This window comes from Pyrgilauda ruficollis, unplaced genomic scaffold, assembly GCF_017590135.1.
Source record: "Pyrgilauda ruficollis isolate IOZ18807 unplaced genomic scaffold, ASM1759013v1 scaffold25, whole genome shotgun sequence".
NCBI lineage: Eukaryota > Metazoa > Chordata > Aves > Passeriformes > Passeridae > Pyrgilauda > Pyrgilauda ruficollis.
In genome coordinates, this window is record NW_024523822.1 from 3,815,657 (window position 1) to 3,837,907 (window position 22,251).

A 22,251-nucleotide genomic window follows, 5' to 3' on the forward strand; every position below is an offset into this window, starting at 1 on the left:
TCCCATTTGTCACTGGACAAACACTGTCTGCCTCCTTCTTTTTTATCTGAACTGCCCAGGGTAGAAGCCTATTCTACTACTATGAGTTTTTTAGTTTGTCCCAGAACTTCTCTTCCTTTTTATGTAAACCTGTTTTTCAGTGGAATAATATTTTGGGGAGATGGACTACAAAGGTGCATCTGTGTCATATTAGGAACTTGTATTGTTGTCCCTGTTCCTCCCTGCTTTCCACCCACTCCACCCCTACTATCTGTTTTTCAGCAAACAAGCTATGCTGAAATTTTTTAAACTTCTGTAGTAAGATTGTAATTTATTTTAAAAGTACTTATTTTCTTCACCTTTTTTCTCCAGGTCCAGTTTATTATGATTACAGTCCATATAGGACAAATCTACATCATGGATGATTGTCCATACCAGTATCCAATTTTCATGTTTATTATCTGGCTTTACGGCTCCATGTTTTTAGTCTTGTTTCTCCACTTCTGGTACCATGCTTACACGAAGGGACAAAGACTGCCAAAAATGGCAAGAAATGGCATCAGCAAAGATCAGTGAAACAAATTCTTGTCACTAAAACCAAAGAAGTGTATATGTCAAAGGGGAAACTTGCACTACTTGACAATCAAGATGTTTAGGTGCGCACACTACATGGTGTATATTTTGTATGTTTTCTTCCAAAACAGAATTTGTATTTTTACCGTAAGTTATTTGGGATTCAGAACATGGGAGTGGGGAAGAACTGCGGATCTCTGATTAAAAAAGAATGAGATCTCTGTCTAGAAAATGCACAAAAATAAAGATAATTGGAAAAACTACAATGTGTATGACAAGTACTGAGTACTTTGAACACACTTTGAGGGGGATAAAAAATACTTCACTTTAAATGTTGTAAGTTGCTAAGACTGTCAGCTGCATTTTATTATAAGAATGATTCTTCAGTAAGTACTGTTTATAGAATCTAAGGCATATTAATATAGTTAATGCATAAACATTGTTACATCTGTTTATAAACTGTATTACTTTAAAGGAAGGATTGTATGTTAATCTGTCAAGACATAGCGTTTCATCTGAAGATCAGAGATTTTTGGATATACTGTCTTTTACTAGGAGAACTGAATTCATTTCATGTTCTACTCAGTTGAACATTATCGTAAATGTTGGAAAGCTACTAATATGGGGATTATCTGAATTGTCTTGTAGCATAGTGATCAAAACATCTCATTGATTTGTTCACTGCAGTAGCCAAATATTCTTATTATTCAGTGTGTCTATGGATATACTTTAAATTGCTAGCCTGTGCTGTTTGTGAAGTGGGGCTAGGAGGATTATGGAATCTTTTAATTCAATAGCCAAAATCTTAGTAGTCAAATAAAGTGTAAAAAAATTTTGATTTCATGATTTAAGCTGAAATGTTGCCTACCATGATTGTACTGTGCTCTATTTTCTTCCATTTCCATTATCTATTGAAATACATGTCTAGAAAGAGTTTGTGTCATCTTGTTTTTTTTTTTATTATTGTGACTTGTTTTTATCAGCTCAAGGTTAAAGTTACTCCAGTTACCTTGTCTGGAACCAGGCACAAAAATACGTGACATTCTCTGAGCTTCTGAAAGCGGGGCAGGCAGTGGTGACTGGGCATGGCTCCATTCTGTGTAGAATTACCCAGTATGTTGTTTTCCAAGGTTAGACAGATTGTTAGGGTCACATTTGTGTAGAAATCAAAGGAACTTTCTATTTGTAACTTGCGTTTGTACTGCATGGATTTATTAAGTCTCGTGGATCTTCTCCTGGTGGGGAGCCCACCCAGGGATGCCAGTTCTCGGGATTTCCTCTGGTCTGGTCTGGTTGGGAAGATCCCGAGGTGTGTCTCTGTTAAAAGTATCTTTTCCCCAACCCAGCAGCCGAAGAAGGAGTCGAGAAATCTTCGGTTCACATTCTCAAGGTTGTTTATTATTTCTTTATCTCAAACATTTTCTGTCTGGCCTGCCAAGGTCTGTTCTGCACGTCGGTCTGGGGCACTCTCCCCACCTCTCAGGCTGGTGCTATCTTTTATACTAAAAACTACATATACTATGTTTACAATAATGTTCCAATACATATCACTTATGTTAGACAGTGACTTTCTACTCTAAACCAATCTGTGAATGCCAACATCATCCTGAACATGGATGCCAGGGAGAAGAGAGAAGGACAGGGCACACCCAAATCCCTCCATCTTGGAACCCTTGACACCATGTACAGAATTCCAAACTCCCCTGTACCATTCTCCAAAATTTCTCCCTTCACCCTGTGATTGCTACTACTATGCTACTTAAACTTTTGTCACTTGTAATTCTTCATATAAGGCTGGTAATTTGCTCCATGGGTTGAGATTGAATTCCCAGGTGTCTTTGGCTTCCTGCCAGGGTCTCCGAACCCCTGCCAGGGCTTTGAGCCATCCAGAGAACCCAGAGTCCTGGGTTCCGACATCTAAGGAATTGGTGCATGCAACAGACCTGGAAATGGGGAATTAAATGTATTCAGATTAATGTTACCATTAAAGGTACTGTTTTCTACAACACTAGAAAAAAGAAACTTGCAATATTTACTTTTTATTTGATCTGTTGGATTTTCAAATACTCAAGATTTTGAGGCAGATTTTAATAGCCTTCCTGTTGCATAATTCCAAGAGCATAAGTTTTGTTACCTAAACACTTTCATTTTACTGACATTTATGCAGTAAACGCTAAAGGAATGTAAACTTAAGTTGGACATAAGTTGCAAATGTTTTCTTTTGAGATTACCTCAAGTTTTTTAAAGCAAATAAAAAATAACTTATATTTTATCTATTCACTATTTAATTCCTGTAGCTGTCAGCTGTCATGGCAGCTTGAAAGTAGATCTCAGAAAGTATTGAGATGACTTGAGATTTAAATTGCAGCACCTGAATTTTAGATGCTTGATCTTCAAATCATCAGTGTTCAGCTCCCAGCAATACACATGGAGAGGTGCTCTATCACATGATCCTAAACAGCTGCAGTGCTGATCAGGGACCACACCTCTTTTTGGTGGGAAATGCAGTCCATCACTGATTCAGTCTCAAGTCCAGCCAGCTCTGGCCTTCAGTGTTAGGAGGGCTTTCCTTAAGAACAGAGACCTATTGCTGTTTTTTCAAATAGCGTGAAAGTTTTAGAGGTTTGTTTTGTTTTGTTTTGGGTTTTTTGGGGGATTGTTTTGTTTTGGGGTTTTGGGGGTTTTTTGGGGTTTTTTTTGTTTTGTTTTCCTTTCCTAACCAAGTAGCAGCTGCCTCCCCAGCTCTGAGTGAAGAGCCACAGTGCTCACTCTATGTATAAATAAATATTTATTAAATAAGTATGATGAAGGAAGTGGGACATTACTGATTAAGGAAGTGGGACAATTTGATTCTTTTAGGCCTTCTTGAGCCTGTGCATTCAAATGTGTTTGGGAAATGCAGGCTTTATGAGGGAAAGGCTGTAATAGCTAGTCTGTAGTGAAAACTGGATAATAGTACCCTCTGCTTCTTGTGCAAGGATGCAGGCATTACTCTGTAGCCTTGCAGATGATTTCTGTGCTGGCAGGGGAAGTCCTAGTTCTGGTTTCTGATTTTGCAATCATACCTCCTTCCCTGCCCATAAATGTGGATGGAGAAATGCATCCTGCAGCTGGGTGTGAAGGGACAGGTACTTGTTTGTTGATTTGGGAGCTAGATCTGCAACTGATTTTTCAAACTCACTTGGGCTTAACTAGGAGCTGAGACTATGCACAATCAAAACTAAGGAGTGCTGCATGTGGACAGGTGCTGAACAGAAGTGAGCCAGGAAAGCTTCCAATTCCAGCAGCTGCACAGTAGCCAAAGGCTTCCAGGGTCAGTTGTTTGAGATTAAGAACTAATAAGCAGGGGCAGAAACTGGAGATGGTAATCATTCTGTGGGCTGTCAGCAAGTGCTGTGTCAGATTGCCATTGCATAATATCTTGCACAGTGGTTTAGTCTTCTGGGAGTTACAAAGCATTTGGAGAGAGAGAATGCAGTGTTTCACAGTGAATTGTAAGGATGCAGCCTAAAAGGATGCATATAGTGTAACTGTGCCAATGACATCAGCTCAAAACAAATCCTGTCCTCCTACACACAGTGAGAGAATCACACAATTTTTATCTGAACCTAAAAACTGTGCATCTCACATACTTAAGTGTATACTTTTGAGTAAGGCTAGAAAGAGGAGTCCAACGGTCAGTCATCTGTGTTATGGTGAATGTTTACTGAAAGTGAGCGGAATAAGGCTAAAATTTTGTTTTCCTTAGACCTAGTGGGTAAGAAACACTGGTGTTACCAGCCACTCCTCTCCTGTCCTAAAAATTGACAGAGATAGCTCATCTGTAATAGGTACCACAGGAGTTTCAGTTACACCCCTGCCCCTGCAGGACAGGTGACTCGGTATCAAAATCTCCTACCTTAAAATGGTGGTTTCCTTTTTACTTTCTAAATCACCCTTTCTTTAAAATACTCGTAAAGAGCTAATATACAACAACTCAATGAGTTCTGTGGCACCAGCATCAACCCCTGTCTTCTGTAGAAATAATATCAAATGTAATTGCAAGTAATTATCATCCCACACACTGCCTGAATTCAAAACAAAATTCCATAATAAAAAAAAAACCAAAAAAAACCCAAACAAAACTGATTGGAAACAATTTATAAATATTGAAAATTGAGTGTTTGGAGGGGTTTTTTTCAGTTGTTTTTTGTTTTGTTGGCTCAGTTAATGCCAAGGCTGTATTCTCTTTGTCAGGGCAGCAATACACTGGCCAGTTTTCCTGACATGGTTTAACTTGCTGCTACATACAGAATCGCCAAATGGGCCAGGTTGGAGGGAACTACAGCAGGTCACCTGATCCTACTAGAGCAGGGCCATCCCAGAGCACAGCACTGGCACGGGATTGAGCCCAGATGGTTCTGGAACCTCTCCATGAGGGAGGCTCCAGAACGTCTCTGGGAAATCTGTTCCAGCGCACAGTACCCACACAGCAAACAAGTTCCTCCTCATGTTCATGGGGAACTCCCAGTGCATCGGTTTCCTGGCCGTTGTCTCTCGTCCTACTGCTGGGCAGCACCGCGCAGAGCCCGGCAGCCCGCGGCCCTGTGGGACACACCGCCACCGAGCCCCCCGAGCTCGGCTCCCGCCCGGCGCCCTGCCGCCCCCGCCCCGCCAATCAAGCACGGCGCGGGCCCGTCACGTGCCGCGTCCGCCACCCAATGGGCGAAGGCGGCGGCGCCCGGCCGGATTCAAACGCGGCGCGGAGCCGGTGCGGCGGCGCTCATGGAGCCGCGGCTGGTGGGGCCCGGGCCGTACCGTGCCACCCGCCTGGTGAGTGCCCCCCGCCATCCCGGACACCGCCGCCCTCCCGTGCCCCTGTTCCGGGCGGCCCTCCGTTCTCCTGGTGCCGGCCGGTGCTCACAGGCCGCGTCTCTGCGGGGCAGAGCCCGCCCGCCCGGGCTGAGCGGCAGGTTGAGCCTTTTGTCCCGGTAAAACCCAAGGGAGGCTAGAGCCGTATCCGTAGGTCCGCAGGTAGTATGAGGCTCTAAATATTTCAGTCTCCTAAACCTGGTGTTTGTTCTCGGGTCTCGACAGTTTAAATCCTGGGCTTAGTTTTCGGAGCTCTTGTGAACGGTGAGAAAAGGGTGTAGTTCTGCTTACAGAGCTGGCCGCGCTCTGTCCGCAGGAAAACCTGGGAGAAGAGCTCCCGTAACGATTTGCTTTGTTCTTTCCCAGTGGAACGAGATAATCGAGCTCTTCCGTGCCGGGATGCCCTTACGGAAGCATCGCTGTCGTTTCAAGAGCTACGAGCGATGCTTCAAAGCCTCGGAGGCAGTGGAATGTTTACATGAGCTACTTGGCTCTAACCAAAACTTTGGCCCAGAAGTGACACGCGATCAAACGGTTAAGCTGCTTAAAAAATTCCTGAAAAATCATGTAATCGAAGATATTAAAGGAAGGTGGGGCAAAGAGGACTTTGAAGACGATGGCCATTTATATCGGTAAGCCTGTGTAAGGTGATAAAAAAAATTGGTTTTTTGGAAACAGGGTATAATAATTCTTGCTTCTGTCTTACAAGTGTTTTTGTAGAATGTCTCTGAAAAGTGTTGCTGTGTTTTCCCCTTTTCCTTTTAAGGACTTCAATTTTGTTAGTAATGGGTAGCTGCCACGACTTACTATTTGACTTCAGTCCTCTTCTCGGTTTTGAAATATTTTTGAAAGTCACTTCTATTCAGTCGCATTCTTTGGATATCAACAAAAGCTTTTGCAGCTTTCACATGGTATTGAGTTCTCATTGCTGATAGCAGACATCAGGTTTTTTGGTGCTGGAAGAGTACATATTAAGCCACACAGGTGGAAGTGAGAATTCCATTGGTCATCCGGCTCCACTCTTGGTTGCTGTCCACTTCTTATGAGAGAAGACAAGAGAATGGCCTTCTGAATCGAAGATATTTATGATGTAACATTTTTTTATGCACCTTGGTTTGTAGATGGGCAAGGGACCATTGGTTTATCATCAAGGATGGTTGCTTACTTATCCCTGTTGAGCATCTCAGCTGATGGTTTGTTAACAGAGGAGAAGAAACTTCTTTGTAATAAGAGCTTAGGATTACTGGGCTGGAATCTGTGACCTCTTGTGACCTCAGTTAAGGTTTGAGAGGACAGAAGTTTCAGGTTCTGAATTTGTACCATCTTGTTGTGTCCTGTTTGGTGCAGAAGTATTATAAAGATGACCATTACTTCAAGTTCTAGATTTGTAACTTTTGTCATTGTTAGTCTTCTTTTGAGGAAAAGGGAGTTCTCGTCATGCAAAACATTAGGGAAAATAGGCTAGCAATAAGTTTATTCTTCTACTTATTAGAGCTATTATTATATACTCAAATTTTACATATTCATTTTTAAGTAATGATTTCTTAATATTCTCTTTGGGGAAATAGATGATACTGAATTCCCACTTGATATATATTAAGTCAATTTTTTATTTTGCTCTATTGATCTTTTTATTTCTGGGCATTAATTCTTGTCAAAAGATTTAATATGGGGTTTGATAACTGCTGGTGTTGTTCTATATTTCTTTGGTTTGATTTTGTCGTGTTTGTGTGGCTGTGGGGTTTTTTGTTTATTTTGCATTAGCATGAGTATATATTCAAATTATTTTGTTCTTTTGTTTATTTGTATTTTCAGTCATGACTTCACTGAGCTGCAGGATATGGAAGTTGGCTGGGTTAAATATTTCTGTTCTTCTAGTTTTCTGTGTGCTCGGCCTACTGATCTGCTATTGGACAATGGAACTCTTGTTATATATTTCGTTGTGATGTTCTTTTCCCCCTGTCACTGACAAAATAACTAAGTCAGTAACTGAATTTTTTTCAGTTAAACATGCATACCTTTCATGTATCTTGAACTGGAGCCGGCTTTTTTCCGCACTGGGCTTGGTGCTTGGTGTATAAATAAGCTATATACATTACTCACGGCTTTAAGTATCAAAACATGCTCCTCTCCTATTTAAGTAGCTAAACGTTCTTTTTCCGGCCTATTTTAGTCATGTATTCAATGTCCTGGCAGCTCCCTCTGGTGGGCTATCCTAATGCTACATGTAAAATACGGTTTTTTTTCTCCTCACAGTGCTGATGGAGGTAGTGGTATGCGTCAATTCTACTGACATTGCTTACTTTGGAAATACTTTTAAGCTTCATATCTTCTGCATAAATTTATGTATTAAGATGCTATAAAGGCACGCTGTGGTACAGAGTTGTGTCACTCATTTACTTCACATGTAAGTGTAGCTGTGTGCTCTTGTTCATCCACAGAGTATGCAAAAGAAATATTGCCAAGAGTTGGATTGCGTGAGAATATTTGGCAAGTATTAAATGTGAAGATGAGCTCTAATGTGATGTCTAAAAATAGCAAAGACTTATCAGTGTGTCCTGACTCACTGGCTCAGCTGAGTCCACAATAATGAATGAGAAGTTGCAGTTTGGGAAGCTTTTGGGTTCTATATATATTTTTTTTTCTGAATCTAAGCCATTCTATCAAAAGCAAAAGGGTTAGCATTCTTGCAATGATAGCAATCTTTTGGGAATTCAGCAGTAATATTGTTATATCATGGACATCACTCTTAGTTGACCTTATTCTTGATACAAACAGATATCTCTAGTTCCTCTTTTTACAAACTCCCCAGACTAGTCTTGCTGGCTATAATCAATTCTGATCTTGATGTGTCAGCCTTGGAGTACTTCTCTGTCCTTTGCTTTGAGTGACATTAATCCTTCTCCATCTAGATCTTGCTGTAATACTACCTGAGAAAGGGGAATGCACCTCCATTTTCTGCCTGTAAGAACTTAGACTTTTACTGATTGGTTGCAAATCAGGGCAGCAAATGACACAAAGCTAAAAATTGTGAAGAACTGGAGAAGAAGCAGGAAACTACTAAGAATAGCATAAGGCAAAGGAAAAGGGCTGCAGATATGTGGGTATGTTCTATTTTAACATTAAACTCTTAAGAAATAATGAATATCTGAAAAATGCTTGACAACACTCAACAGCTGAACATCTGCCGTGTAGTCTGGCTTAGCATTAAAAAAAAGAGTAAATCTTGCAGGATTAGAATGAGGTGCTTGCTGCTGTTTCTGGGGGTTTGTCTGACGGACGTGATATCTGTGCTGCAGATGTGCTGTTGTGAACAGCACTGTGGAATATGCTCAGTGTGTGTGGTCAAAACAATCAGTGTGTTTAACCATTCAGTGTAACAGTACTGGACTAACCAAATTGCAGAACAAATCTAAATGAAAAACTTATTAAATGTTTGAAGTGCCTTTACAGGACGGGATGACATGTTGGAGAAACTTGAGGATTTCTCAAGCATTTTTTCTGGTAGGATACATATGCATGCTCTCCAGCAGTCTACAAGCTCTTGTTGCAAAGTCACGGACATATCTGTCTTTTACGTCTGATTTAGAAGAGTTAATGAGGCTTAAGCAGTTTCTTAAAGCATCAGGAATCTCAGCATCTAAAACCTGGATGTGAAAGTAGACAGGGTTGGATCTGGTCCAGTCTGAAGAGGTGTTTCCATCAAGCTGATTTGTCTTTCTGGTATGCTGTCATTAGTTCCTTTGCACATGCTCTGACCTAAGCTTAGCAATAATTTGATGCTGGTCAAGCTGGATAGTTTATTTTCCTTCTTTTCTACAAGGGCTGGTTTAGGGCTTATTTCTGCTAATTTCTTCAAGGCACTTCTTGAAATGCCTTAAGAAGTCAAACAGTTACCTGCAAAACCAACTGGAAAAAAGAACTGCAGGATATGATCCAGAAAAGAACTGCAGGATATGACCTTGGCACAGAAAACATGTAAACGCAGAAGATCCTGGTAATGTGGGCAAAACTTTGTGCGGACACTTGCATGCACTCTAACTAAAGCTGTTAGTCATGTGACTTAGCTATGTAGCTTTGCTTTAGGAAATGCATGCTAACAAAGCACTTGACATGGGGGAAGACATCCCCACGGCTTTTTCAGCAGAATCAACATCTAGAGAAGACCTATGTCACTGTCTATGCAAAGACAGCTAGTGCTGTATGAGATGCACTGGGATATCAGACATTCACCCAAGGCTCAGCTATGTCATGGGAGGTACAAAGGACCTGAACTGTTCCGGAGCAGCAGCTGGAGGGCAAGCAAGACACTCCACGATGTTTTACATATCATGCAACACCAGTCTACAGCAAACTAAGCTCGGCTGTGAATGTCCAAAGCATTTGTTGTATTTTTGCATGTGAAGGCTGACTACAGTTTTGCATTGGTAAATAGGGATTAGATTGGCATTCAGAGACTTTAAAAATGTTCTCTAATTGTAGATTTCCTCCTTCCTCACCACTGAAGTCATATCCAAAGAAACCTTCATGTGGAAAGGAAGTAATTAAATTTCCAGACTGGAGTGAACCAAGAGCTGGCCCTTCTCAAGAACACATTCCAGTGAAATCCGTCACAATGGTAAGGCACCCCGTTTTATTTCCCCAGACAAAAGCATATTTGGAAAGCAAAACTGAACTGATGACCTCTATGCTGGGTCACAAAATACTTGCTTATAAAATTAAATGCTAAATAATTTTATTCTAAACTTTTGTGAAATTAAATTTTTCTTAGAATTTGCTGGAGAAGTAATATTTTAGTGTTCTTTGTACTACACATTGCAACGTCCTGAGCAATCTGAGTTCCACATGGGTGTATTTTCCCATATTTCATTCCAGTTTGCTCAAATTCCAATAGGGCATTTATTATATTACCAGACAAAATAGTCATATTGTAACTCTTATTTGGACACGTCAGATATCGGAACATATACAGTTATTACAACCTTCCTAGCCGCTATAAGGCTGTTACTGACTCAATTTCCCTTTTTATAAGGAATATGTTTTGGTTAAGGAGAAGTGGTCCTGATTTTTCAGTTATCCTTTGTAAGCCTGGAAAATCATCCTGCCTCTTACTTTTCTGGATTGATCCAGATTTTGATTTGTAAAGCTGTTGAAAAAACTTGCTTTTATTAGTAAACCAAAATTGTATCAACTCTGTTCACCCGGACATAGTAAGACTAGGCTTCTAGAGTTTTGTATATTCTAAGCTCTTCCTTCAGTGTATCTTACATATGTGCATTCTCATAATTTATGAACTCAGGATTTCTTTGATTTTTGCCTTTTTATAACTGTCCTTCGGAGCAGGAGTCTGGCCTTGGATTTCTTAATAAACCATAGTCCATTTGGAAAAGTAACTCCTATCATTTTGCTGGACATCTAAATGTTCTGAATGAACAGTTATTCAATATTTACAATCCAATTATGTGTACAAATCAAGTGTACTCTTCATGTACAGCAAGCTTCTGAAGAGGAAGGACATGGTCCTTTGAGCTTCAATAGTAGGTAGAAGAAAAGATGGTACCAAAGACAGGAGAATAGAATGGAATATTTTAGTTACTGAGCAAGTATCTGTTGAAGGTGTAATATGTATGTAATATGTTGAAGGAACTTCCAACTGTGCTCTAAATTTCCATCCAAGCATCCTGGCCTGATAAGAATTAGCAAAAGTCTGCCTCTGCATCTGATTCAGATGCAACAGCATAGTGTTTGGCATAGCTCAAAATCTCTTCCATTGGCAGTTTGGATTAATACAGTGAACTGTAAAAGAGGCAAAGCTATAAGCTTCTTTCTGCTGCCTCTTTTATAATTAGGTCTAGCTTCCACTGGGATGCTGAAGTAGACAGCTGAAAATGGTGGTATCTTGAATTGCTTCAGCATCAATCTGAGCACTTAGCGGCTGTGTGTGGATTGACGAGCATGGGTCTGTGTCATGAAATACTGATGTGAAAGACCAGACCCTTAATTTCAGAGAGTGCTATTTCCTTCCAACTAGCTCTAGTCTAGTCTGCCATGGAATGACAGACAATTAGTGCTTGGAGTATTCAAGTGCATTTCAGGAATCCATTTTGTGGTTTGGTTATAAGGAATACTTTTAATGTGCTTTAGCACTGGTCTGTAGTGTAAATCAAAGAACTGGAATGATTAGGAGTTTTGTCGTGAAAAGGATGCTGCTGATACAAACTGCAATGTATGTCCCACTGATACCTTGATGACAGCGTTCAAGAATCAAGCTTGGTTGTGAAGGTTGCATAAAAGATAGTGGTCTTCTGCATTCTCAGCTTTACTTTACACTTTTATAATGGTGGACTAGATCTGATGGGTGCCTTCAGATGTAGTGATTTGCTTTTACTTTCTTTATGTATAGACCCTGTTATTGAACTTAATGTTTAGTTATTTTATTAATTATTAGTTTAGATATAATTATAATTTAGTTATAATTATTTATTAATTATTAGTTATGATATTCCTGAACACGGATTTTTTTCCTAATTCTTTGGTATCTCGTAATTCTGCAGTAACTTTTCCATAAAGATGTTTAATCATGTTTAATCTTAAAATGGCAGATGAACTGATTTTAATCATGAATAGGACCTGAACACAGGATTGCAGGCCATTGACTCCTGAACTTTAATGGCTATTCTGACGTATATAATTTTTCAGCTTTGGACAAGTTATGGAATTGAGAAAAGATATGTGTGTAAGGTTGAGAAAATGTTTCATTTCTCTTAAACACAAATAGTTACCTTGCATCCTGAAGACTTCACTGGAATTTAAGAACACTTGTAATTCTGTACTATAAATGTTTTATGCTGTTTAACACTTGAAAAGCCACCAGTTAATGAGGAGAGTTTTTTCTGATTTCAGAACTCTGAGATGTGGTACAAGCGACACAGCATAGCTATCGGGGAAGTACCAGCATGCAAACTTGTGTTCCGCAGAGAGCTAACACAAACAAATATAGAAGAGATATGGAAATCCATGACTTTATCACGGTGAGTATACTTATGAGTCATTTGCTGCTATAGTAAAACTGTGTAGTAGGTAATAGTCTTGACTGTCTTCTCTGGTAACACTTGTAATTTCACCCACTCACTTTTCATCGTTGCCTTCAAAGCCATAGTGTCTAGACTAACTCTACTACTTGTTATTTGGCTAACAAATTCAGCAAATAAAGTCTTCAAAAAAACTTTACTGTGCTTAGTACCTTTTGACTTTTGCATGTTGTGTTATACAAGTCTTTGTTGTGTGGGCTTTGTCTTGTTTAATCACTTTTTTTCTCTGTCTCTTTTTCTTGTTGCTAAGAAATAAAAGCACTATGTCGAAGTGCTATGAAACCTTTCAATGGCAAATGCAATACTTTATATGAGATAAATGGCATACCTAATTGAGTGCTGAAGCTTTGAGATCAGCTTAGAGATTCATTTACTATATTCAAATGTAATCTCCTATGCAAAGTTAAAGCTATTGCTTTGAACTGTTTCTGCAGAGGAAAAAATAATATATGCTAGCTGATATTACAGCATAGTTGAGGTCTTACCTTATGATGACTTTAGTATGAACCTAGCACATTATCTGCATGTAATACGCTTGGTGCTGGGGTGAGCAGTTTTGCTGACAGCATGATGGGCAGCAGAGGGCTTTAGTGCATGTGTATTCCTGGGTTTCCTGAACCAAGGAAACTTCAGGGGAACGGAGAGACCCTCTGGTAGCCTGGGCTCACATGGCGGTAGCTGATAGGACCTGGGCAAGTGAGACCAGGAGCGGTGGTGTCCCAGCCCCTCCTTTACATGAAGGCCCCTATAGAGCTCCAGCAATCAAAAGACAAGGGTGGGAAAACAGGGCTGGCACAGCAGATTGTGTGAAAGGATGCTGAAACCCTGACAGCTTGATCAGGGAGACGTAGCATTCATGTGACTGAAAGTCCTGGACTCTTTACGTTTGATAATTGACGCTGGGAATCCCACAGCTCTGTGTTGGAAGAGTATGACTGTGGGAGTGGGGAGACTCACAGCTGAGCTTGAATTTCTTTGAAACTTTTTACTCCAGCTGGATGTGCTTAAAGCTATGAAGCCCAATGGGTCTCATCCCAAGGTACTGAAAGAGCTGGATGATATTATTGCAGGATCTCTCTCCTTTTTTTTTTTTTTTTTTTAAATTTATCTTGGGATTCTGTTTTCTGGAAGGTGACAACTATTTTCTCAATTTTAGGAAAGCAAAGAACAAAAGACCCTGTTAATTACAGGCCTGTCAGTATCACTTCAGTGCCTGTAAAAATTATGGAAAATTATTCTGGGAGTTAATAATAAAATATTTGAGAGACATACAGTCATTGGTCATAGCCAGCACAGTTTCAGAAGGGAAAAGTATTGTGTAACCAATTAAATTTTCTTTTATGACAAGGTCACCCATCTAGTTGACCAAGGGAAGCCAGCTGATTTGGTTTATTTGCATTTAAGCAAAGCTTTTGATACTGTCACTCACAGTGTCATTCTAGATAAACTGAACAGCATGCAGCTTGATTAGCCTATAATATTATGGGGTGAGCAGCTGGTTCTTGGGTTAAGAACAAAGGATTTTAGTAAATGTGGTTATCTCTGGTGAGCAGTCATCAGTGGGGCTCTGCAGCGCTCCATTCTAGGGCCAGTGCTCTTTCATGTTTTTGTAAATGATATGGATATTATATGGAGGAATTGAATATACCTTCAGTTTGTCCATGATACTAGGTTAGAAGGAACTTTGGACTCATTCAAGGGTGGACAGAGCCGGCAGTGAGATCTGGATAGAGCAAAGAGCTGTACAGTCCCCAAAAGCTTTGAGAAAGCTGAGGGATGCCCTCATTGCAGCCTACAATTTCTGGAGAGGGTGGGGCAGGGGGAGATGTGGAAGTTCTCTGGAGACCAACGATAGGACACAAGGAGATGGAATCAAGCAGCTAGGGAAGTTCAGACTCCGCATTGGGAAAACGTTCTTCACTCAGAGGGTGACAGGGCACTGGAACTGCCTCCCTGAGGAAGTGGTCACAGCACCAAACCTGACAGAATTCAAGGAGCATGTTGGCAGCACTTTCAGTTATACAGTATAGTTTTAGGTATTAAAATTACGAAACCTTTTCTAGGTACTAAAACAAAACTTTAGAGCTATGAAGATTGTGAAGGGTCTAGAAGGGAAGACATGAGGAGTGGTTGTGGGCTCCTGGCTTCTTTAACTTGGAGAAGAGGAGGCTGAGGGGACATTGCCGCACAATCTGTGATGGGATGTGGAGGAGAATACACTGGCCTCTTCTCTGTGGTGGCCAGTGACATGGCTGAGGGAATGGCTTGAAGTTGTCAAGGGAGGTTTAGATTGGATATTAGGAAAAGAGTCCTCATCCAGGGGGTGGTTGGGCACTGGAACAGGTTCCCCAGCAAAGTGGTCACAGTACCTGAGCCTGACAGAGTTTGAGGTGTTTGGACAGTGCTCTTAGGCATGTGGTATAAATTTTGTTGTTGTGCTGTGCAGAGCCAAGAGTTGATCTTTGTGGATCCCTTCCAGCTTAGGATATTCTATAAATCTAGGCAGTTCTGTGAGAAGCAGGAGTTGCTCTGAATGGTCATTATGGCTGTCATCCAGCTGGAGATATTCTCTAGGAAATGAAAGTGTCTTTTTTTTCTGAATTGTATCCTAATATTTCATGTTTGCCTTTTCCAGATTATGGAGGTGTATGAACTGTGTGTTTATGTATTTTTGCAGATTACAAAAGGTGTTGGGTTTGGATTCTCTGGATGAAGTGTTAGACACAAAACTTGTGAATTCGAAACATATAGTTCAAAATGTATATAATGTCAATAAGCAAGGCATTGTCACTTTAGAGGACAAATCAAGTGAGTATTTTAGAATTTTTTTTTAATATTCTAATCTACTTTGTAAAAATTCTAGTTTTTACAATGCTACTGTTTTTAAGGTGTTATTGCTTTCCTCTGGTAATAGTAACCCAATAGTAAGAGTCAGGGTTTATTCTATATTTACTCTCTTAAACAAATTCTGGCTTTAGTAGGGTTGAAAAATGAATGTAAGACAGCAAACAACTTTTTGTCATTTATAAATATAGGGATATTAATCACTTCAAGGTAACTTTCTCAGCCCTACCCTTTTAATTACCTAAACTGGAGTGTTTACGTGAAGAAAAAATGTATTAAAAATTGTGAGAGTGAAAATGTACATTGAGAGAGTTTTGAGTTTTCAGTCAATGTTTTTTGAAGATAGTACCATGTTTAAAACTGTTCTGTGCATTAGGGAAAAAATAAAGCATCTTTACTGCTCTGATCTATCACGGTATTATTGCCACCCTGATTTTCATAGGATTTGTAGAGAAATTTAAATATGACCTTGAAACCAGGTTTGAGTGTGAATAAAACTGCCTTCAGAGCATATCTGTGCTCATTTCAAAGACAGTTGGACCATCTAAAAATATTAACTTCCTCCTTGCAGAAATGACAAAATGAATATATGAGTGCTTTTCATCATCTTTGGTACAAAGTAAACATTTCATTGAATAGCACTGGGGAAGACTGTATCTAGAACTGGGTTTGTCTGGTTTTTTTGCTGATGGAGCTGTAAGGGCAGAATGCATAACTGTATAATAGTAGTGGAGGTATTGAAGTATAGATGTAATTCAAGCTAGATCCTATATTAAAGTGTAGCCTGCCTTTGGAGTCACTTGATTTACTATACAGGAGAGGAACATGTTAAATTGTTTTCAGCTTTGCTTTTGTTTAACAGTTGAATATTTTTCTTGTTTTTTTCTTTATTGTCCTTTTAATTTCTTTTTCTTCCCTGTGCAGAGGAACTACCTCATTGGATATTATCTGCAATGAAATGTCTAGTAAATTGTAAGTAAATTCAGAAGGGGAAAAAAATCCCACAAACAACTCGCCCTCAAAAAAATAAATTGAACTGACAGTGTCTTCACTGTTTTATTAAATCCTGTTTATGATGATTTTCTAAAAGAAGGTTGGAAAAGACCTGTCAGCATGTATACTCCTTCCAGTGTAGCTTTTTTAAATGAATTATATAAAGGTTTAGCCATTCTATTAAAGTTTTTCCTCTACTTTGTATCTTCACTAAACCTATTGGGAATAAATCAGTCAAGTAGTAGGTCAACAAATTTTTACTTATTTTGAAGAATCAATTTTTTTTTTTAATTTTTTTTTTTCTCTAATGATCCATTTTAATGGGCTGGATTAGAAAACACTGATCTGCTCAGTGGCTGAAAATCAATGTTCTCTCTCTTTTTTGCTCCTTTTTGTTTCGGTTTTTTTTTGTTCTTTGTAGGGCCCAGCTGTTCAGATCTGAAGCAGCCTACATACTCAGGCTTTGAAAGAGATGTCTTCAAAACTATAATGGACTACTTTGACCAGATGAAGGAACCTCTTCTCACATTTCATTTTTTTGATATTTTTGTTAGTGTGTTAGGTAAGCAGTTTGGAATCTAATGAAAAAATATTCTTTAGAGTTAATTTCCTGGAGTTATTTTACCTTACTTAAATACTATCACAGATTAATTCTTTAGGACCTGTCCTTTCCATTCTACAAAGAGAAGAGTTGAATATTTAAATTTATATCACATGATGGTTTTATTTTTGTATCTGTTTGATCACATTAGTTCAACAGTCTTTCATTGATTGTCTTTATAATATTAAAGGCCTCTGTTCATTGCTCAGCATCCAGCAGATGGATTTAAACAGATTTTTCTTTTTTTACAAGTGCTTAAACGTCTTAAAAATTCTCATAAGCTTTTAGAAATTGCTTGACTGAAGTCTAGATTAGAAAGGATTAGTGCTTTACGCACAGTTCTTAACCCTGGAGATATGATAGTTGAAGGGAATTGAAATATTATATTGCTGTAATTTAGAAATGACATTAACTAATGTAGTGTTTAAAAGAAGAAATGTTTTAGTTATTAACTAGAACTTTCCAGGGTTCATACTATATTACAATTGACAATTCTGATCCTATAGATGGCTTACTGAAAGAAAGTAAATAGGAAAATATTTGATTATATTTTATGTAATCAAATTTCAGAAAGAATAATTGAGTTGAAAAGTAAACCCGCTTTGTAGTATGTTAGTTTTTTGAGCTTCTTTCTGTGTAAACAACACTGTTTTTAGTAAACTATTGAGATGAGAAAGGAATCCAGAATGACACTTCTGTTTCTGGAATTGAGTGTATATACTTTGTGAGTGGTCAATTTTGCTTCATATGGAATATAATTCAGTTTTCTGACTTCTTTTTTTTAGACAACTCTTGTTGATATCTTTAAAACTTATTCTTCTGCTTTCATACTCTATTTCTGTTTGCTTTTCCATCTTTCAGGTTTCACTACTTTCATTTCACAGTATTTCGTAAACATAAAATTAGAAGAAAGATTTCATGCCAGTATGTATGTGGAAGCAATGAAACTTGTGCAATGTTTCAAGAAGTCACACATTAATTTTGTGGTATCTTTAAAAAAGTGTTGATATGGAATCACTCCTTACTGTTCTAAACATATGTGTTAACATACTTGCCAAATCTTCCTTTGAAATTAGAAAAAGCTTTACTATGAAAAGTCCTCTCCTGAGGAGGAATAAGCAGAGTCAGGCACAGATTTAATGTCTGCAGGTGTGAGGCACATGTTGATATTGTCATAGCTGTCACTGATGCATAAGCATGTTTTCTTTCCCTCTGATTGTTGCCACATACTTAACATTTTATGTAACATGGTTGCTGTATCTGTGCATACCATTCAGTTGTGTGTAGTGCTGAGGTAATAAAAGAGCAAAGGATGAAATAAAATGTAATTTTTTGTGTATTCTAATATTTTGAGTTATTGGTTATGGGTATCAATGTCTTCCAGTGCATCCGAAGAAAATCTCCTAAAAACTTAAACAAGTCCTAGTAGTCCAATTCTAGTGATATCTTTCTAGTCTCATTGGGGAGTGGAGTTCTAAGGCAATCTTGAATGAGTAAGAGGGGAATTTTGGGAGTTAGATTTAGAAATATTATGTTAAATGTTATGGAAATATATAACTGAGAAATGTTCCCTAACCTTCTGATGTCATATAAACCAGGACTGCTGCAAAAACCCAACAAGGCTGTAGAAGCTCTTCAGATATCTTGTCTCCTGCTGCCACCAGAAAATAGGAAAAGACTACAGCTGTTGGTGAGAATGATGGCAAGAATTAGTCTAAACCAGGATATGCCACGTCTTTCTGAATCAGTGAGGACCAGAACTTTGGTACGTATAAGTGTAAGGTCAAAGGTTGGACAGACTTTTGGAGGAGCACAGGTTAAAGATTCTTACTGGAGAGTATGAACAAAATACAGTTTTCTTGTTTAAGGAACTGCTTTGTCTGTCCCAGCTATTTGGAAAGCTAATCTGGATTTGAATAAAGTGGGATTTTATGGCAATTAGTGAGCACACAAAGAACTTGCTCAGAATTTAGAGGTTCCCTTACCTTTCAAAGTCAAATCACCACTGATTTCACTAACGAGTAGGAAAAAAGCAACCCCCAAAAACAAACAAGCAACATCAACCAAAAAAGAAAAGCAGACGAGGTCTCTGTTGTTCTTTATCACTGCAGACAGTGTGAATGACAAAGACTGCCTGTTTCAGTCATAGTAAAAATATGGAGCTGAAAGTTCTGATTGACCTGTTTTCAGCCATTCAAAAAAATTAAAATCCCAACTGTTTATTTCAGTAGTTGATTTTTTTTCACTACACACAGAAATCTCTTAAAGTAAGCTCCAGTTTTTGCTGATTCTTTTTCTGTACGAGCTTATGTAGTGATATCACTACACTGATGTTTCCAACAACACCTTATTACAAAGTTATTAGGCATAACTTAACTATTCTGACTAGCTAACAACATGTATTTATTTTGGTTAATTTAAAAGTCTTGGAAAATTAAGTGCAATGGAAAACTAAGCTGCAGAGCCATTCTGTAAAAATCCTACAGCAGCATGCACAAATCTAAATGTGCTCCACAGCAATTAAGTTTTTAGTGAACTCTGAATAGTATTTGATTAAAATAATTAAATTTTTTACTGCCAAGGTTATAATTTAATTAACTGTTAAGTGGTCTTTCATTAAAATTTAATTTAATTCAAAATTTTGTTGTAATTGAAATGTTGTTTTTAGAAGTGAATCCTTACAGTCTGAGTGTTTTGTGCTGTTTTAATTCAGCAATATAATGTATGGTACATGACAGAAATCTTTATCGCCTTCTGTGATTTTAATGTTACAAACAGAAAATCTTGTAACTGAGTGCTTGAGCATAAGACTACCCGAAGTTAGCTGAACCTGAAACTTGATGATTTCAGAATAGTGGTTTCAAGTTTTCCCTGTGGTGCCTAATTTCTATTAAATTTCCGTGTTATTTTAAAAAAGTCTAAATATATATGCCCTCTTTAAATAGCCTTGTGAAGTGGCTATTTGACAAAACCTTGAGAATAAAATGGAATTCATTTATTCCATATCTAAAGTCAGGAGTGGATTATCACTATGAGGCAGGAGCAATCTTTAGTGCACTCACATAATGTCCACTGTACATAATACATTTTTTAAAAAAATTGGTATGTTTGAAGTACAGTAAGTATTGTGATGTTAAAATATTTGTTCTAAAAGGTCACTTTTAAAATGTAGCCTGATTCTTTACTCCTCACTCCCAAACAGAAAAATACATTATAATGGTGTGGGATTTTTTCCTCAGATGGTTCAGGTGTTTTCCCGTTGTATTCTCTGCTCAAAGGATGAAATAGACTTGGATGAACTTCTTGCTGCTAAACTAGTATCTTTTCTCATGGATAATTATCAAGAGATCTTAAGTGTTCCTTCTGCTTTAAAGACTTCCATAGAGGATCATGTTGCACATCTCCAAAGAGTCCAAGTAAGTATCTAGTGAAAAAACCTCTTATGTCTCTCTGTTTCTAGATGGAATTTATCCTTTGTTCTCTGAAGATCAACAGTTCTTAAAAGACTTTGTTCTGTCTCTGTTAGCTTTTGAGAGCTAATTAATTTTGACTACTGACATTCAGCCATAACTACGTGTTTAAATGAAACTAAAAAAATACTCAATTTGTTTAGAGACAAGAACTCTCAAATATGTTTTCCTGTTTGGCAGCACTGTCTTCCCCTGAAATGGGCAAACTATGTTTGTGGTAGTGAAGAAAATGGAATTATTAAGTGTTTTTTCATTAATATTCCAATTTTTTTTCTTTAGAGCCATCCTTACTTGCTCAATTTTTTCATCTTTCTCTTTCCTGATACCATATTTTGTTTTTGTTCAAAGATGATTTTTCATTGTTTTGTCTATTTTCTACATGAAAAGTAACTTTTAAATGTATTTCAAGAGCTGAACATACTTCCTATGTGTTATGCTTTTTGACTTACTGGAACTCACTCAGGGCGGGAGATAAAAATTACAGTTTAGGGTCTCTATTCAGTATTTCTTCTACTTAATGTCTTGGGGTGATCCATTGATTAAGCCAATTTATGCAAGTGTTTTGTAGAAAACATAGCTATTTTTATTTTTTTTTTTTTACTGTATCTTCAGATAAAATATGCTGGAGCTGATAGTGATGCAACACTTCCTCCTCCATCATTTTGTCACCAAATCACTACAGGTGAATTTGAATACCAAAGGGCAACTGGCTCTCAAGAACCACTGGCAGCTTTGTTGGAAGAAATTGTAATGAATAAAGAAATATCTGTGAAAGATAAAAAGAAGAAGCTCAAGCAAGTAAATAAAAATTTCTCCACAGTTTCTAATTTCAATTTGAAAAGATTTATCAAGTCTTAGACATGTCTTCTTCTAGAGAAATACTGAAATTGGAAACAGTGGTTACACATGGGAATTTCAAGATTTACAATAGTTTAGAACAAGTATGCTGAGATGAATCAACCCAAATCAGAAATACTGCCTAATTTTCTATATAGCATTGTAGAAAGTCCATTAGAGATATAATTTCCCTGTTCCAGAAATGCAAGCTTCACTTTAATAGTTTATTGTACATGTTTGAACAAATTCTTAATTTGAATTAATGTACTTTTTTAGTTTCAGAAATCTTACCCTGAAGTGTACAGAGTACGATTTCCTAGCCCTGAAACCGAAGCGATGCTATTTCCTGAAAAAACTAAACAGAAACCGCCAATACTGATGTGGGCCTTAAAAAAGCCTTTTCAACCATTTCACAGAACCAGAAGCTTTCGGATGTAAATGGTTCGAAATATATCGGAAAACAAACAGAGACACAGTGTATTGTCAATGGATCTTATGCAAAAGGAGCCTGAGCACCACGTGGTTACTCAAAAAAACTACTGGGGATACTGCTAAGATCATAGAAAATGTTGAAAGAAGAGGAGAATATTGAGGTTGTAGTAATGTGAACCATTATCAGTATTTTTGTAAAGCATTATTTTTTTAAATGTCTGTTACTTTAAAACAAGCAACAAAAAACTAACAAAAAAACCTAAACAAACAAACCCACCACACACTCAAGGGGATTATTCTATATATGGGTGATAATGTACACTTCTTGTGGTTTGGTTTGGCTATCATTTTAAGGCCTAAATGTATTTGTATGTAATGTATTCTTTGTAACTAGTCAGCAGCATTTTTTCCTCCCTGAAAATGAGTGTCTTGCATAAACTAGGCTGTATTTGTGCACATATAGTGTGAGGAATTAACTTACTGTACATGCTTGAGTAAGTATGAAACACTGGATTTTGCTTTGCTTTTTGTGAGAGAATAATATTAAAACTTAATGATGCAACCAATCGGCTATTTGCAC

General features: G+C 38.0%; 2 protein-coding genes across 3 annotated transcripts in view; both read left to right on the forward strand.

The window, feature by feature from the left end:
- ELOVL7 (ELOVL fatty acid elongase 7) overlaps positions 1-1,477 on the forward strand; it is a 32,310-nt gene extending 30,833 nt beyond the window's left edge. The window contains exon 8 of the mRNA XM_041470754.1: positions 352-1,477. Coding sequence (XP_041326688.1) covers positions 352-555 — 204 coding nt within the window. The 3' untranslated portion in view covers positions 556-1,477. The remainder of the gene's footprint in view (positions 1-351) is intronic.
- Positions 1,478-5,298: 3,821 nt separating this feature from the next.
- Positions 5,299-21,907, forward strand: DEPDC1B (DEP domain containing 1B). 2 transcript variants are annotated; one of them, XM_041470801.1, is made up of 11 exons: positions 5,299-5,364; positions 5,770-6,035; positions 9,886-10,021; positions 12,307-12,434; positions 15,172-15,302; positions 16,263-16,310; positions 16,753-16,893; positions 18,531-18,697; positions 20,172-20,348; positions 21,015-21,200; positions 21,516-21,907. In XM_041470801.1, exons 1-11 carry the CDS (start codon positions 5,317-5,319, stop codon positions 21,675-21,677), a joined length of 1,590 nt encoding a protein of 529 aa, XP_041326735.1. In that variant the 5' UTR covers positions 5,299-5,316; the 3' UTR covers positions 21,678-21,907. The 2 variants fall into 2 exon arrangements, with proteins under 2 accessions (XP_041326735.1, XP_041326736.1); XM_041470802.1 differs by lacking the exon at positions 21,015-21,200 and having other exon boundaries at positions 5,317-5,364; positions 21,516-21,677.
- The last annotated feature ends 344 nt before the right edge of the window (positions 21,908-22,251 follow it).

Coding starts and splice junctions, on each gene's coding strand:
- DEPDC1B (XM_041470801.1), top strand. CDS start 5,317: ATGGAGCCGCGGCTGGTGGGGCCCGGGCCGTACCGTGCCACCCGCCTG. Junction 12,435..15,171: donor AAATCCATGACTTTATCACG/GTGAGTATACTT, acceptor GTATTTTTGCAG/ATTACAAAAGGTGTTGGGTT. Junction 18,698..20,171: donor CAGTGAGGACCAGAACTTTG/GTACGTATAAGT, acceptor TTTTTTCCTCAG/ATGGTTCAGGTGTTTTCCCG.